The sequence below is a fragment of the Syngnathus leptorhynchus genome, chromosome 6 (assembly GCF_054491065.1).
Source record: "Syngnathus leptorhynchus isolate UIUO chromosome 6, UIUO_Slep, whole genome shotgun sequence".
NCBI classification, from domain to species: Eukaryota; Metazoa; Chordata; class Actinopteri; order Syngnathiformes; family Syngnathidae; genus Syngnathus; species Syngnathus leptorhynchus.
In genome coordinates this window covers 4,858,512-4,874,131 of record NC_141200.1, presented here as the reverse complement: position 1 = coordinate 4,874,131, position 15,620 = coordinate 4,858,512, and the positions used below count along the sequence as shown (strand labels likewise).

Sequence of the window (15,620 nt, the reverse complement as noted above, 5' to 3'; positions counted from 1 at the left end):
CATTTGTAAGTTCTTTAAAATGATTTGTATAGTTGGCCAATCGATAATATTAACTTGATTCTGCACTATATTTATATGTGACATTTTTACAAGTTAAATGATGCACTTATATATGCACAAATACAGACTATTGCTTTCAAGAGCAACCGAATTACGTTCGGTTTATGATCTATTGTGCAGTGCATTCTGGGAACTGTAGTCGTTTTACTAGCGGTGGCTCGTTGTGATAATCAGGCTAGCCACCCCAGGTTTACGCCCTCTAAATTATTAAAACACAATGTTAGCTATAATATAAATACAGTCTGGGTGGTTAGGTCACCACAAAAAGGGTTTAAAATGAGTTTCCTGGACACAATCTAAGTTAATATGAACGTGAGCAGTCTCCTCACACTCGCGTGAATTATGACGTAACATCATTTTAAATGAATAAAAACTAAATTAGAGGTGCAAAATTGACATCACAATCAGTTCATTTTGATGAGTGGTGGCAACATAGATATTGGTCAGGTGCATCCTTCAATGCACTTTGCTTTGCTTCTAAAAAGGTCTCTCCCTAAATCGGATACAAACAGAGTGTCCGGCACAATCAAAGTGTTTCTGTGTGATGTCATTAGAAGCATTCAAAGCATTCTTTGTTCAGTGACCCCTTTATTTGATGGCCTGCTTTTGGATGTGGTGGCTTACTGTGTGTGCTTGAGAAGCAACCTTTTCTCAGGGGGTGCTGGGAAGCAAAGTTGTGTTGCTTTCTAAACTAACTGTGGCTATAATCCCGCAATAATGAGTGTACACTGACATGGGAGCAGAGTTGCGAAACGGACACGGGACTTGCACAGCAAATCTCTCTTAGTTTGCCTCCAGGTGCACTTTTGCCATTTCAAATCGTTGTGTGAAGACTTTTTGTCCTATTCATAGTAAAAGATTATAATTGGAGCAAAGGTGTTGCTATGACCTTTGGTAACGTAATGCTCGCACACATTTTGCTTTCACTTAAGCTTTTTCGAGCATTCCATCCCTCCTTTCCTTAATACTGTTCCTGAGCTCCACTGTTGTGTTCATTTTCTGTCACTTTCATATTAGTTGCAACATTTATCAGTTTCACCACAAAAGATTTATGGTGGTCTACTCGCTTTTAGCTTGTCGGCATAAATTGCAATGATTTAACAAAACGTACACTGCACACTAAATTGTAACTTTAATATCTTGTATTTTTTTTTTTTTGTAACTTTCAATGTAGACTAAATATACAATTTCCACACACTAAGGAATCTAAATAATAATTTATCCATTGAAGGTAAAGTGCCAAGTTCAGTGAACTCCTTCTCGATCCTTATCAAGGTGTTGGGCTCTTTTATCAACGCGAGGCTGAGCCTCGTCTTAAAAAGACGGCGTGTTATCGTCACGGAAGGTCACTTGGTCGCCTCCGCCCGCTCACAGTCGCAGCTGTAGATTCAGAACCGAGCACACCTGACCGCAGCAATGCCACCTCACAAGTCGATGTAATCCCAGTAAGCAGCAGGTGGCCTTCCACATTGGCTGCCCATTTCTCCACTTATTCCCTCCTTTCTCTCCCCCCACCCTTTCCCCAGTCCTCCAGTGTGGTGGTACCCTTTCACAGGGCCTTTGGAGGGGAACGAGGCACGCCGTGGCCCGTAGCTGTGACAGTCACCCTCTGTGCCACCGCAACAGTACCGGGGACACCTGAGCTGACCCAACGCTAGGCAACCAGAACGCCTCCGAGGCAAAAAAACTCAGGACTTGGCGCGGGTTTTGCGGAAGGAACTATCACAGCAGTGTGCCGCTTTGAATTGTGGTGAGAAGTTCCCCTGGGTGTTTGAAAAAAGAGACGACGCAATGGATAAGGATGCTCTGCTGGACTACGAGTACCCAGACTATGACCCCGTGTCTAAGAAGATTAACATTGAGTGAGTAAAATGACTGGTGTTGTATTTTAAGGAGAAAAAATGTTTGGTATGTGAACAAGCCGTTTGTAATATTTCATGTCAGAGTGAAGCTTCCAACTCATTTATATGCTGCATCATATTTCACAACAGAAAGTTTTAGAAAGAGAACATCAGAAGAGACAGAAAGAGACCAAGCCAAAAAAAAAAAACCAAATCTGTCTGCCGTTAATTCAAAGGTGATAGCCACTCTGACGTCCCACAATGCAATTAGCTGTTTCCATTCTTGCACAAATCATTCATAAATGAAATATGAGAACGAAATGTTTTTTAGCTCACCAGTGAGACAGGATGGGATGTTTGTCAAATAATCCCGCATTCCCGCTATAAACCTTGAGTTGTGGTCTTTTCCGCTTTCATGTCACTTTTTAGTGGTTTTTAGCAGCTTTGTAAACACTGCAGAGTCTGTAGTTGTGAATTTTGACATTGCTTTCAATTTACATGTGGTTTGATGTGATGCCAACGTCTGCTCTTTCAACCAGAGCCAAATTCCCAATTTGGTTCAATGTTTGCACAGGTGAGAGGCTCTTGTCAACTCTATCCCGAATGTCGTAACGTGCCCTCTGGGAGAACTGCTTTGCAATGTGAAAGTGGTCACGACCGGGCCCCTCGTTTCTCGCTCTTGTAACGCCAACATAGGGCATCGGTTGTTTCCCCGCGTCACGCCGATAACAATCCGGTTAAATGCAAATCTCTGCTACGGGATTTCAGCTGCCACAAAAGGTGACGTGTGAAAGGTTTAGTTTACAACACACGCACTGATTGTTCTTCTTGTGGTTTTTTTTTTTTTTTTTAGAATAATTCCTCCATGTGACCCCACTGCAGATGATAGGCTATACCACATCTGCATCAGCGCAGTATCAGTGAGTCTCTTTTTTTTTTTATCTTTTGATGTAATTAAAGTTTTGAATGCACGCTGTGTTTTAGTAAATATTTTTTTTCTCACACACTTCATATGTGGCAAATCAAAAAAAGCACTCCTGGCTCACTTGTAAGCATAATATCAACTTAGACTAAATGTCCTCCTGCATGTCCTTAAGATGACTTCTGACAAATCAAAAGCTGTTCCAATTAAGAGCAAGGCATTCTTTCTTCTGCCTTGGCTTTCCTAAATGTGTTCCAGGTCATGAAAGGTCACTGAACTCTTTCTATTCGATGATGTTGACAAATGATGTCACATCCACAGGGGGGATCTAATGAGCCACTGCCTTTTGTGTTTTGCCATCTAGATCCACTTTTTTTTTTTTCTGCATGTGTCTGAAGCATCGCAAAGTTTGTATCTAACGTATCTTCTCTTCCAAGCTGGTCGTCATGATGATCCTCGCAGTCCTAGCCAGACGCACTAAAACGAACCGCCAACAGAAAGGACTCCCGGGTTTACTCAGGTGAGGCTCTGATAAATGGCTTTAAAATATATAAAAGGCAAAAGACTTTTGGAATGATCATCTCATCTGCGTGCTACGTGGCTAACATGTGGGCTCTAAAAGTACTTGGTTTTCCACAGTCCGGTCAACTTCCTGGACCATACCCAGCACAAGGGCCTAGCAGTAGCTGTTTTTGGAGTGCTCTTATGCAAACTCTGCGGCATGGTCATCTCACCAAATCCTCTGCCCTTTACGACGGAGGCTGAGAACAAACGTGAGGTCATTTTTGGGCTTCCTCCTCCAACCGCAGTCCTTGTTTGTTTTTTTAAAACCGACGTGAGATAGTGACACATTGTTATGTCCTCTGAGATTGGGGATGAACTTTGTACTCACAGGCTCATGTCGTTACATAATTGGATTGTTTTCCTTTTGACATTTCTGAAATGAATTTATATAAGAATTCACTGAATTTTGTCACCCCCCCTACCAGATACTTTGCACAATGCCAAAACAAGATTTAAAGATTTCATTGGCAGAGTAGGTTTAACACTGTGATCTGCAGTCACTCAGAGTTGGTTTTGAAATTAGTCAGGTAATGTTGCGCAATCTTTTTTTTTTTTGTTACATTATCTGCACACATACCGTATACCTTTCATAATAATTGGAGTACTCAGTAGACAACAGGAGGTTTAAAATATAATCTCAAAATTGATGCTTTGGAATAGCGGATTGCAAAATCTGGGCTTTAAAAATCAAGATTTATTATTGTTTGATTAAAATACATTTTACATTTTTTGTTATCATTTTTTAAATTTTAAATAGACATTTGAACTACCATTTTTTAAACTTTGTTTACTTATGACCTGGCCCATCTGTCTTTTAGCACAAACGTTTACCAACTCCTGCCCTTGATTTATGAATTTAATGTTTGGATAGAGAAAGTCTACACACCCCTGGTGAAATCATCAGCATAATTAAGGCGGTCAGAAGGGTTTTTATTATTTGATTGTACTTTTGCCTCTTGTGAAGTAACTTTTTGCCCATCTGCAGAGAACTGGATGATTCTGGGAGTGTTCTTTTACCCCGCACTTTACTACCCTCTCCTGGCATGTGGCACCCTGCATAATAAAGTCGGCTACGTACTTGGAAGCCTTTTGTCATGGACGCACTTTAGTGTTTTGGTTTGGCAGAAAATTGACTGCCCCAAAACACCGCAGGTATGCACCGATCACAACACACACAGTCAATGTCTGTTCATTAATTTGCTCGGGATGGCAGATTTAGTACCACGTCCCTCCTGCTTCTTTTTTTTTTTTTTTTTTTCCTTCTGTGCAATGAATGCTTCTGATTCAAAGCAATTAGTTCCCCTATCTGGTGGTCTTAATCAAGAAGCTTCGTAACACTTAATCACTTTAGTGTGTCTCAGTGCTATCATTCATTGTATAACGGTTGTCTATTTGATAAAGTTGCCGGGATAATGTGCCAGGCTGAGCTAAATGGAGCCTTTATTAAAATTACTAGTGAAAAAAAATACTACCAAATGCACCTGCAATTTATTTAATATTAATTTTTTTTAATTTTATATAAATGACGTTTTTTTTCATGTAATGTCAGTTTTTGTACGAGTGACCAAAACTATTTTTTCCCCCTTTTTAGATCCATAAACACTACTCGCTGTTCTCCAGCTTACCTCAAATAGCTTGCTTAGCATTCCTTAGTTTCCAGTATCCTCTCCTCCTTTTCAAAGGCTTGAAAGGCACCGAAAAGAATAATGTTACTGAGGTAAGTCACCTTGCCCACATTTTATCCGCTCATGTTGAATTTTTTTGCATCTGACATCACGTAGCATTTTCAGGATTTAAACAGCAGCTACTACAGCGACTATGTGAAGAAACTACTCAAGAAGAAGAAGCAAGTGAAAATCAGGTCAGAGAGCCTGTTACTGTGTCATGTCATTCATATGAAATACTTGAAATCAGATCTCAAATGTTAATCACATGAGTGCCCGGTCCTAGCAGGATTTCCTAATTTCTGCTCAACTTTCATTGCAGTCTATCGAGCACTGAGACCCCCAAGCTTCCTCAAAGAATAACAGATGCGGTGATGTCTTACATTTATACACCAGAAGAAGGTGAAATGTCATTTTGGTTTTTGTTCTCATATCCATGTGCGCCCGTCAGTTGACATTGTTGACCTTTCTTAACAGCTTTTAGGTTCCCTCTAAAATTGGCCATATCTGGAGTGGTGTCATTTATCACGCTTTATCAGGTAACTGCTACCTTATTTTAATGTCTGGAGTAGTGGCAAGAATGATTTCCTCTCTCGCTACTGTTTTCTTTGATTTGCATACTAAACAAATATTTCATATTTCAGGTGGGCCTGCTACTAATCATGGCTGTGGTGCCTTCGCTCCAAATCGCCCGAATGGGAGTCGATGAAGACATCGCCAATGTTTTAGCCGGTTTCAGGATCGTGCTCTCTCCAGATAAACACGAAGTGGTCCGAATCGTGGTCTACTACATGTGGTGTGTCGAGGGTGAGACAGCAGCTTCTAGCAGCTTCTATTTTCAATTCTATTAGATTACAGTCTAATCCATACACAAGACTAACGTTGGATTACTTTTCTGGCAGTGTGCTACATCTCAGCGATGACCCTGTCAACCCTCGTCAACTTGGCTATGTTCATGAGGTCCATGGTCCTCCATCGGTAGGATTAAATTCTGTTTCTAGCCATAAGCAAGTGTGACATTATGATTCTGCCATATAATACAATAGCACACACAGGTATTATTCTGACCTAATGGACTAGTAATCTTCTCGACAGACAGAAAAGCATTTGTTCTGCATGAAATGCCGCAAGATGTGAAAATGGCTATTAAAATGAATGAAATGTTCTGCTATTACAGACAATTGCTTTTGGTATGCCTCAATTCTGCAGGGCCAACCTAAAAGGGCTGTACAGGGGAGATATCTATAATGTTTATAACTGCCAGAGAAGTATTCGGGCTTCCCGGCCAGCTTTGGTCTGCTGGATGGGATACACCAGCTTCACGGCGGCTCACGTTTGCATCGGTAAGGTTGTAAGATGAAATAAAAGATACATTACAAGAGCCATCTCATTAGCTATGACACGATGTCATGAAATGTAATGCATGAGATGAATCTTGAAAGGACACCTTAAAGGACACAAAAGCGATGATGTTTCATTTTTCATGAATGATCCCAGTTTAGTTGTTTTTTTTTTATCAAGAAATTTAAAAAAAAATTGCATGTTCCATTTAATCCATTCATTTAGTAGAAACAATAAAACAACTAATGCCTTTACAAATGCCCACTTTAAATGGGAACTATGGACACACACTCATGACTTGGTTGATGACGTCACGAAAGGAGACAATCACGATTTCTCCATTGGAAATCATTGTACAGACGTCGCTTATACTGTCAAAATAATAGGGATCAACCAGCCTCAAAATGCACGTGGAAAACTCGACTTAGGCTAATTTCAACCCCCGAAAACCTCTTAAAACGATACGAAGATACGTTGTTGTATAATCAAGTGAAATTGGGTTCATTTAACTTACATTTCCCTTGAAATTCACGTATGGCGCATCTCCGCCGTCTATCCGAAAAGGAGTTGCTTTAAACGGCCACAGTCATCTGAAGGCTCGGCCTCCTCACTGGAAGTCCGGTGCTCCCAATGTTAATAAAAAATAAAAATAAAAAACGACCTCCGGGGGTTGTCTTGCAGTTATTTATCCAAAATTGAACCCGGCCAGTAATTAATCCGAAACTGATTTGGAACGCGGCCGACGCGGTCCACAACTAACCTAATTTCTTTCGGCATGTTGCCACCACGCAACTTTTATGCATTTTAGCTGCCATAAACGTTCAAAAAAGATTGTATTCCAAAACAACATTGTAAGCAAGTCAGAAAACAAGCCTCCACGTCCAAACATGCCTTCACTTCCTTCTTTGACGTGGTCAGCCTTATATGTCAAATGTATGTATATATGTCCAAAAGTGGGCTTCAGTCAATCCAAAATACCGCCAAATCACTAATGAGGTTTTTTTTTTTCCAAGGGAGAATTATAAAATAATTTTTGAATACCAACCAATCATGCAATTATAATATTCATTTAATGTCCTTTTAAACAGTTATTTTATTAGTAATACGAATACGGCACAACCTCTACAGAAATAACATTAAAATACAGATACTGGCCTTCTATTGGATCTCATTAAATTGGCGAATAAAGTGCTTAGTGAGTATATTGTCTCTGTTTAATTGGTAACTAAATGCATTTTCTAGCAATTGACTGAGTCATTTAAAACCACGGAGTAGTTGGATTGTGGTTGGATTCAAGCATTCAAGCTGCAATCTCTTCCCCACTGTAGGCATGATTGTGCAAACCATGGTGTTCTTCCTCTGTCTTCTCATCGCTGTCTTCCTCATTCTCATGCCCATCCTACACGGACAGAACTTGCTCCTCTTTCAGATCCTGTGGAGCATGTGGTGAGAATAAAAACCTTGTAACTTAAGTGCAACGTACATTACGAGGTTTTTATTTTATTTTTGATTTTGTCCCTTTAGGCCTTTCTGGCTGATGATTCTCCTGGCAGTGTTGATCCAGCATATCACTTCCAGGTTTTGTTTTATCAAAAAGATGGCTGGGACGCGAGACCTTGACAACAGGTAATGTGGACTAATTATGAAAACAAATGCAGGAAAATAATCTAAATTTCCTCTAGCGGTGATAGGCTACACTGAGTTAGCTGACGATGTTTACATTCTGTTAGATGTACAGTTGTGTAGGGCAGTTCGTCTATTTTATTATTGTTAACTTTAGATGGACGTTTTTTTTTCGTAAAAAAAATATATCGAGTCAACCGCCTCTCTCTTATAGGGGCAACCTTTTCCTGCTGACCTACCTGCTGTTTCCAGTCAATGTTCTCATCGGGGTGCTTCTAGCAGTCTGGCGCATGATCATCACAGCTTTGTTCAACATTGTTCACATGGGACGCATGGACATCAGTCTTCTGAACAGAAATGTGGAGGCATTCGATCCAGGTCAACCTCGTGTGTCCATTTCTGTGGAAATATTGAAAAAAAAAAAAAGAAATTCCTCTGAGCAAATACTTGCTTAGAGAATGGAAACCTTTTGTTGTTTGGCAGCTTGTACGATATGCAATGCAGTGCTCGGGACTGTAATTGCACTTGCTGTCGATTTAAGACATCTGTTGTCAGCAAAAGCAGGTGCTAAAAAAACAGGAGGGGGGGAGGAGGGGAGCCCATGATTGTATGGTCATTATGTGTGATTGCCTCAAAGCTCACATGGAGCCTTGCGCTGCATGTTTAGTGATTTTTTTTCTTCTTTTTCTTTCCACCTCCTGTGTGTGTCTGCAGCCTACCGCTGTTACGCTCATTATCTGAAGATCGAGGTGAGCCAGTCCCACCCTGTGATGAAGGCTTTCTGCGGGATGCTGTTGCAGTCTGCAGGCCAGAAGAACAATGTCGTGCAGAGGTCACGGGATGCTGAAGAGGGTGGGTAGCGCTTAGAGGGAAAAATAGGCTCATATAGAATTTTCAGAAAAAAAAACCATATTGATTCTAAGCAACATCTCAAGAGATGAATTTGTTTGGAATGTGAAGATCCAGTTTTTCAACAAAACCATTTTGAGTCATTTGACGATGTTTTAGAATTCAGCGGCGGGTCTCCGAAAATGTAATCCCATCAGGATAGTGTCTAGCACGCGCGGCAGAAATGAAAGGCGAGCTGATTTAATATGTGAGGAGCAAATTGAGTCACGCGTGGAATAATTCACAGTCCTGCGGCTTATGGTCTCAATAAAGCTTTGTCATAAAGTATTCAGTGGTTCTATGGGTGTGCTCACTTTAGCCAAACATGATCAGTTCAAATTTGTTATTTCAAGAAAGAACTGTCAAGGCGAAAAGGAAAATAAGTCAATGATAAGTGAGGAGGTCATCTAATAAAGTCAGCTATAAACAGAAAAAGACATCAGGGACCTTAAGATGTGAAAAATATCCCAGCTTGCTTAATGAATGAGCGATAATAACATTCGTGTTGTATTACATAGATGATTTTTTTGGGGGGAGCCGATTACGCAGATGAGCCGCGCTAATTGCCTGGTTACTATTCATGTAGTCGAGGGACTGACACTTTTCGTGTTAATGGCGAGACCTGCTTGTGCACGTGCGAGTATTCCCATCACGTCTGAAGGATTAAAATATGATTGCTTTCTATTATTACTGCTCCTATCGTATCTGTGTACTCCTCTGGGCCCTTCAAATTTTATTGTTGATGATATTCCGGAGCAGAGAAGACGTACACTTACCACTGAGCGCAATATTAGGGACACCTGCAAAGAGACAATAGTTAATAGGGGTCCGTTTTATCAAGACAAATTCAAAAATTCGAAATATGCATTTTGTTGAGAATGAAGTAATGACTTTACCTATAGTCCAAATAACAATCCAACATTCATGTGTAATCCATTATTTGCTGAAACAACCTAGCCGTGCATAATTTTATACTTCTTCTAATACTCAGGATGCCATAAGGTGGCGCCAAAGTCCTATAATGATAGGAAAGCAGTATTTGGTGTTAAGAAAGTACTGTAAATTGAAGTAAAGGGATTAAAGTCTTGACATTTATTCTGAGTAGTTAACAGAAATACGTCTTTGTCACGTTTAGGTATCCAGCTGGTCCAACAGGAGAAAAAGCACCTGAAGGTGTCCAGTGCCAAGCGAGCTCGAGGCCACTGGCAGCTCCTCTTCACGCTGGTCAACAATCCGTCAGTGGTGGGCACCCGGAAGCATTTCCAGCAGCGCGCGCCCACCGACAGCTTTGTCAACGGGAGCCTGAAGGGCAGCGGCAAGAAGGAGGCCGAGGCGGCCGCTTGCAACTGAACAATGAGGCCTGCATGGCGAGTGATGAATGATGCGCTTCTGTTATTCCCCCCCCCACACTCATTGTATAGACGCGCAGTTAGAGATCAGTGCCTCCCATTCTGCTTTGTTCTGTGCATGTTCTCCACAGGTGGCTAACATGGGAGGAAGCCTCACAGTCTCCAATATCCATCATGACGTGAAATCCTCCACACTTATTTGCTTCTACTCAAAATATAGAAAGGTGAAGTTTGTCATCACTTCAGATCATGCAAAGTACCCAAATGAATGTGATAAGCAGCATTTTGAGAAGGTATTTATTTCAGAACTTGGACTATTTATACAATTATATAATCATGTTTCATAGCCCTGTTGTTTCTTATTGCATTTCAATTTTGGGGTAATTATAAATAACAGAGTTAGGAATGATCAGGAAAATGAAAAATTTTTATTTGGGGTATGAAAAAAAAAAGAACACTACCTGCCTTTTCCTGTTGTTGCTGCATCTTCTCTATTTCCCCTTGAGAGATATTTTTGCATTTATTTGCCAAATGTCAAATTATAAGTGAAAATCCCGCGAATATCCTTATTGTTGACATAAAATAAACACAAAAACCTGCTTAATTGTGTCGTCTGTCAATATGGATTGTTTATCAAAACAGAGGGAAACGTACGCATATTTAATGATTTTAAAAAAATTGTACAAGTTAATAGCAGCTACTTAAAATAAACTCCGCGGTTAAAATGGGTAGAGATGTTTTCCATTTTACCATTTTACACTTTTTTTTTTTGGTCTGTGAAGTCAATAAAAATTCCCGAGAAGCCCTTTTTTTTTTTTTCAAACGTTTTATTAATTCCACTCACAAGAAATGATATCCAAAAATCTTGAAAGCTCACGTTTTGTTTCTGTTTGACATATTTCACAAGAAAACTCACGAGGTATTAAAGTACAAGAACAGAGAAGCCCGTGAACGCTCTCCTGCGTTCTTTTGTTTTATCGGCTTCATAGAAACTCATTTGTCAAAAAATTGGTTTACAGTTCACAGTACAGATGGACAGCATCTAACAACAAAAGAAAGTCATCTAGGAGGACTACACTGCTAGAAGAAAAGCACACGAGTAATAAAACAGCATCATGCCATGGATGATATAGGATGATGGCTCGCACATTTAAAGCATCACGTCGTGTAGAATGAGATGTAAATTCAAGGTAAACAATTGAAGGATTTAAAAATTCGGACAAAAATCTCCTTGGAGTCGTTTGGCGTGGTTGTTTTTTTTTTTTTCTCAACACGTTTGGCATCCGTGCGGCAATATTACCTGAGGCTTTTTTTAAAATCGGATTATGAAAAATGTCTTTAAAAGATTGATCCCAATGCACGTTATTTTGTCTTTTTTTTTTTTTTGTGCTTGATAGCAATGATTCCAAACCACATTTAGAGACTATACATAATTGGTCCGACCGTTATTTATAATGTAAGAATGCTGCGTGACAGGCAGAACAATGAAATGCCCATCTCTGCGAATCCATCATTAAAATAAATACGCTATGCATTTTGTGACTTTTTTTTTTTTTGTGCCGTGACATTTTTCTAATGTAAAATATGTGCCATGGTTCAAGAAGGTTGGAGAACGCCGTTCGAGTAATCGCAGTGAATTAGCGCCACGTTGTTTAACATTACAACAACCGCTTACAATCTCAGTGACGGGGTGAGGTTTTTTTTTTCTGAGGTAAAGATAAAAAAAAAAAAAAAGATTTGGCGGAATCAAAAAGAAGAGGATCTTACAGGTTCTCAGCGGCTTGGCTGCTTGTAGTTTCCGTTGATCTCCTCGGAGATGTTGACCGCCTCTGCACCCAGCGGTAGTCTGTCACTATACTCCGAGCCAACCTCGAACTCCTCCTGGTTGGTCTTGGATGAAGACCCGGGGATGGATTCTGTCGCCACGCTGCCCTCGGCTTCACCCTCTCCCTCGGGGGTTTCCTCCTCCCCCTCGCCCATCTCGCTAGGGTTGAAGGTCTTCTCGGATTCCACGAAGGACGTCCTGCGATCGAAGTCCCCTGTCATTTGCTTCTCCATCTGGTCGGGATTGTGCGCCTTCATAATGAGCTTGTACGTCTTCCCTTGGTATTTGTAGAGAAGGTGGCAGCAGGTGGCTCCCAGTAGAGGCACCGTGGCCAGGCCCAGGAGGAAGATGCTCACCACCACGATAATGAGAAGAGAGGGGATCTTCTTTCTGGTTGTAAAGACCACTTGGACTTGACAGTCTTGTCCCCCGTAGGTGAGACAAAGAGTGTAGTTGGTGCCCGGGTGTAATCCGGTGAAGTGATATGAATTGACTCCCTCTTCAATGTTGGACCACTTGATGACGGAGTGTCCGTTTCCGGTGTCCACGCAGATGTAGAGCATATCCGGACCGGGTTTCCCCAAAGTGGACTGGTAAAGACCGGCGGGTTCCCTCACCACCGTCTCGGTGTTGTCGCTTTGGCTAAGGTGAAGGTTGGATTTGCTTCGAGCCAGCTGCAGGGGGTTCAACTTGACCTTGGCCTCCGTCTCGGAAACCTCCAGGGCGATGACGCCGAAATCGAAGGTGTACTGTTTGAGGTCGTCCAGGGTCATGTTGAAGGCGTGGTTGGAGACGTATTCGCTGCCGTCTCGCACGCCACATTTGCTGGTGAACACGGGGTCTTTCGAAACCCCTTCCTCGAGGACGTCATCTTGCTTGTCTGAAGGACCGCCGGGCTTGATCTTGGTCCTATCCTCGCCCTTGGACCAGTTGATCACGTTGTTCTTGGAGTTCTTGGGCAGGGTGGGCTTGTTGTAGGATGGGCGGATTTTGTCCACCGTGGAATCCACCGCTGCGTGTTTTTTGCTCACCGCCGGGGACAGTTTCACCGTGCTCTCAGCCTTGCCCAGATCGTTCACCGCCATGCAGGTGTAATTCCCATCTTCCTTTTTAGTCAAGCGAGGGACGACCAGAGTGCCGTTTTGAAAAACCAGGAAACGATTGTTGGTGGTCTTGTCGTTGATGGACAGGTCGTTGACCTCGCCCGTGGAGGGCAAAGGGAACAAGAAGTTCTGATTCCCTGCAATCACCTCCCAGCTAACCAGCGGTTTTGGACTTCCCTTACTGTCACAGTTCAAGACCACCGTGGAGCCTTCAAGCAGCTCCGCGCTACCAATATCGGGCTGGAAAGTGATCGTGACCACAGGAAACTGACAGTCAAGTTTGGGGATTTTTGTAACCAGGACACCTTTCAACTGATCTGGAGAGTCACACAGAATCAAACTGGCTTCGGGGATGGAGATCTGAGTCGTGTCGATCCAGTCTCTCAGCCACTCCAGGCTGCAGGAGCAAGCGAACGGATTGTTGGAGATCTGCAGATGGGACATTGAGGACAGAGCACTGAAGGTGCCCTGGACGATGGTGGTGAACTTGTTGTTATTGATGCGCAGAGAGCGCAGATCGTTGAGCGTGGAGAAGGCATCCCTGGGGAGGTTCACCATCTCGTTGTTGTTCATTTTGAGGAGCTGCAAGGCGGTCAGATTCTGCAAGTCCACCCATGGGAAGTTGACTATTTTGTTGTGGCTGATGTCCAGGTTGCGCAGTTGGATCAAGGGGGCCAGAGTGTTCGTCTCGATGGAAACGATCTGGTTGTGGGACAGCCAGAGAGAGGTGACCTGGGTGATTTCCACGAAGCTCTTGCTTTTCAGAGATTTGATCCTGTTGGCCGTGAGGCCCAATGTGGTGACGCTGGAAGGTAGACCCACGGGCACGGCGAGCAGGTCTTTAGAAGCGCAGTCGGCAACTTGGTGGGTTTGTTTGTCCAGGCAGCTGCACTGCTCCGGGCAGCAGTGCACTTTTGCCAGCAGCGTCAGCCACAAAGCCACGAGTGCCACGTGTCTCGTCGCCATTTTCTGAACCTGCAAGCAATAAAGAAAAACAAAACTGGTTCTAATTTGGAAATGCACATTACAGATTATTTGAATGAGAGAATTTCACTTTGAATACAGAATCCAATTATGGGTTTAGGGACATCATTGGAGAAATTTGACCCCATTTTATTTATTTATTTTTTGCACCAAAAAAAAAAAAAAAAACCCCCAAAAAAACAGTAACCCAATCTTGGCCAAAAACGGGAACAGATTGGTCCTTGGGTCAACTTGACCCACCTCTCTCTTATTTTTTTGTGCAAAACACAAACATTTGGGTCAAATTGCCCAAAGTAGGAGATTGGTCCAATTTCTGACTCCAATTTCATTTGTATTTTATTTTAATTTATTTTTACTTTTTGGACAGTTTTAAGAATGCACAAGCAATCATTCACAATCACATTTTATGGACAATTTGTGTTTTGTATGAGTAAAAAAAAAAAAAAGTGCAACTGTGCAAGGATGGGGAGAACATGTGAAATCCACAGAGCTGAGATTCGAACCTTGAACCCCTAAACTGTGAGACAGAACACTACCCCATAATACTGCCCATTTAAAATGTATATAAAATGTCATTAAAGCTCAAGCACACTACACCAAAAAGATTCACATATCGCTATTACCAACATTTTCTTTCACAATCCATCAAACCTTTGCATTTTTTTTCTTCTTTCAATAACTGGCTCATAAATTGCATTCATTTGAATGGACTTACTGTGCAATGGTAACTTCAGTCCCGCGCTTCCTATCAATGAATCACAGTTGACTTTTCAATTCCAAAAAGCTTCAGAAGTGGAAAACAATTTCACGAATGGATCAATTCACATGACTTTTGCAGTGATGAGAGCGATGGAGGCAACATGTTTTGGTCCCGGTGAGCAGTTTGCGGTCCGTGGGTGATTTCCCCCCCCACTCTCCCTCTCTATCTGCTGCAAGTGTCGGATCTTCTGCACGCGCGTTCCCGTCGCCAAGCAGCCAGCAGAGGCATCGTCGGGAGCGCGCAGCCTCTCCCACATCCCGCGCACCTCTTCTCTATTAAAGATACAGCAGCTCCGCGTCCTGCAACCCAATTAATAATTGACGAGCTTGATGATTAATTGATCAGTCAGACCTAAACATAATCTTTGACCTCATTCGGCTCGCGTGCAGTCCCTTTGTGTCTGGATAGAAACGAATAGAACATTCCACAACAATATAACGCGCACGCATAAGAGATGTAGAAAAAGAATGGTATTAGTTTCAAAGATGCTGCACATATCACTTTCTTGCAGTTCACTGTACAGAATGCCATTTTGTTTGCATGCACAGTACAACCAACTGCTCATTGCATATACAATCCAAGGAGAGCAAAAACAAGATGATTTAAAAAAAATCTGCTTTTATAATGATTTTTAACAATGCTGTTTGGTTGAGAGTTTATTTGTTGTTTTAATATATAATTTTAGAATCCACTGTA

At 41.9% G+C, this 15,620-nt stretch overlaps 2 protein-coding genes and 1 long non-coding RNA gene across 3 annotated transcripts in view; 1 reads left to right on the top strand and 2 right to left on the bottom strand.

The window, feature by feature from the left end:
• Positions 1 to 7,281, bottom strand: part of LOC147055464 (uncharacterized) — a 30,199-nt gene extending 22,918 nt beyond the window's left edge. The window contains exon 1 of the long non-coding RNA XR_015066404.1: positions 6,907 to 7,281. This is a non-coding gene — a long non-coding RNA (uncharacterized LOC147055464). The remainder of the gene's footprint in view (positions 1 to 6,906) is intronic.
• On the top strand, positions 1,528 to 10,847 carry stra6 (signaling receptor and transporter of retinol STRA6). The gene is made up of 17 exons (XM_085914224.1): positions 1,528 to 1,922; positions 2,755 to 2,821; positions 3,261 to 3,343; positions 3,463 to 3,596; positions 4,373 to 4,539; positions 4,979 to 5,104; positions 5,178 to 5,248; positions 5,374 to 5,453; positions 5,529 to 5,590; positions 5,696 to 5,858; positions 5,954 to 6,029; positions 6,261 to 6,394; positions 7,721 to 7,838; positions 7,917 to 8,018; positions 8,230 to 8,393; positions 8,730 to 8,867; positions 10,039 to 10,847. The coding sequence occupies exons 1-17, from the start codon at positions 1,852 to 1,854 to the stop codon at positions 10,251 to 10,253; spliced, it is 1,971 nt and encodes a 656-aa protein (XP_085770350.1). The 5' UTR covers positions 1,528 to 1,851; the 3' UTR covers positions 10,254 to 10,847.
• Positions 10,264 to 15,421, bottom strand: islr2 (immunoglobulin superfamily containing leucine-rich repeat 2). The gene is made up of 2 exons (XM_085914223.1): positions 14,880 to 15,421; positions 10,264 to 14,155 (listed from the first exon to the last, which is right to left on the bottom strand). The coding sequence occupies exon 2, from the start codon at positions 14,144 to 14,146 to the stop codon at positions 12,026 to 12,028; it is 2,121 nt and encodes a 706-aa protein (XP_085770349.1). The 5' UTR covers positions 14,147 to 14,155; positions 14,880 to 15,421; the 3' UTR covers positions 10,264 to 12,025.
• Between the last annotated feature and the right edge of the window lie 199 nt (positions 15,422 to 15,620).

What these genes read in the sequence shown, in the direction of transcription:
- stra6 (XM_085914224.1), top strand. Translation starts at nt 1,852, where the DNA reads ATGGATAAGGATGCTCTGCTGGACTACGAGTACCCAGACTATGACCCC. An exon ending in ACGCGAGACCTTGACAACAG is followed by an intron (nt 8,019 to 8,229) that starts GTAATGTGGACT and finishes TCTCTCTTATAG; the next exon opens with GGGCAACCTTTTCCTGCTGA. An exon ending in TGTGGAGGCATTCGATCCAG is followed by an intron (nt 8,394 to 8,729) that starts GTCAACCTCGTG and finishes GTGTGTCTGCAG; the next exon opens with CCTACCGCTGTTACGCTCAT.
- islr2 (XM_085914223.1), bottom strand. Translation starts at nt 14,146, where the DNA reads ATGGCGACGAGACACGTGGCACTCGTGGCTTTGTGGCTGACGCTGCTG.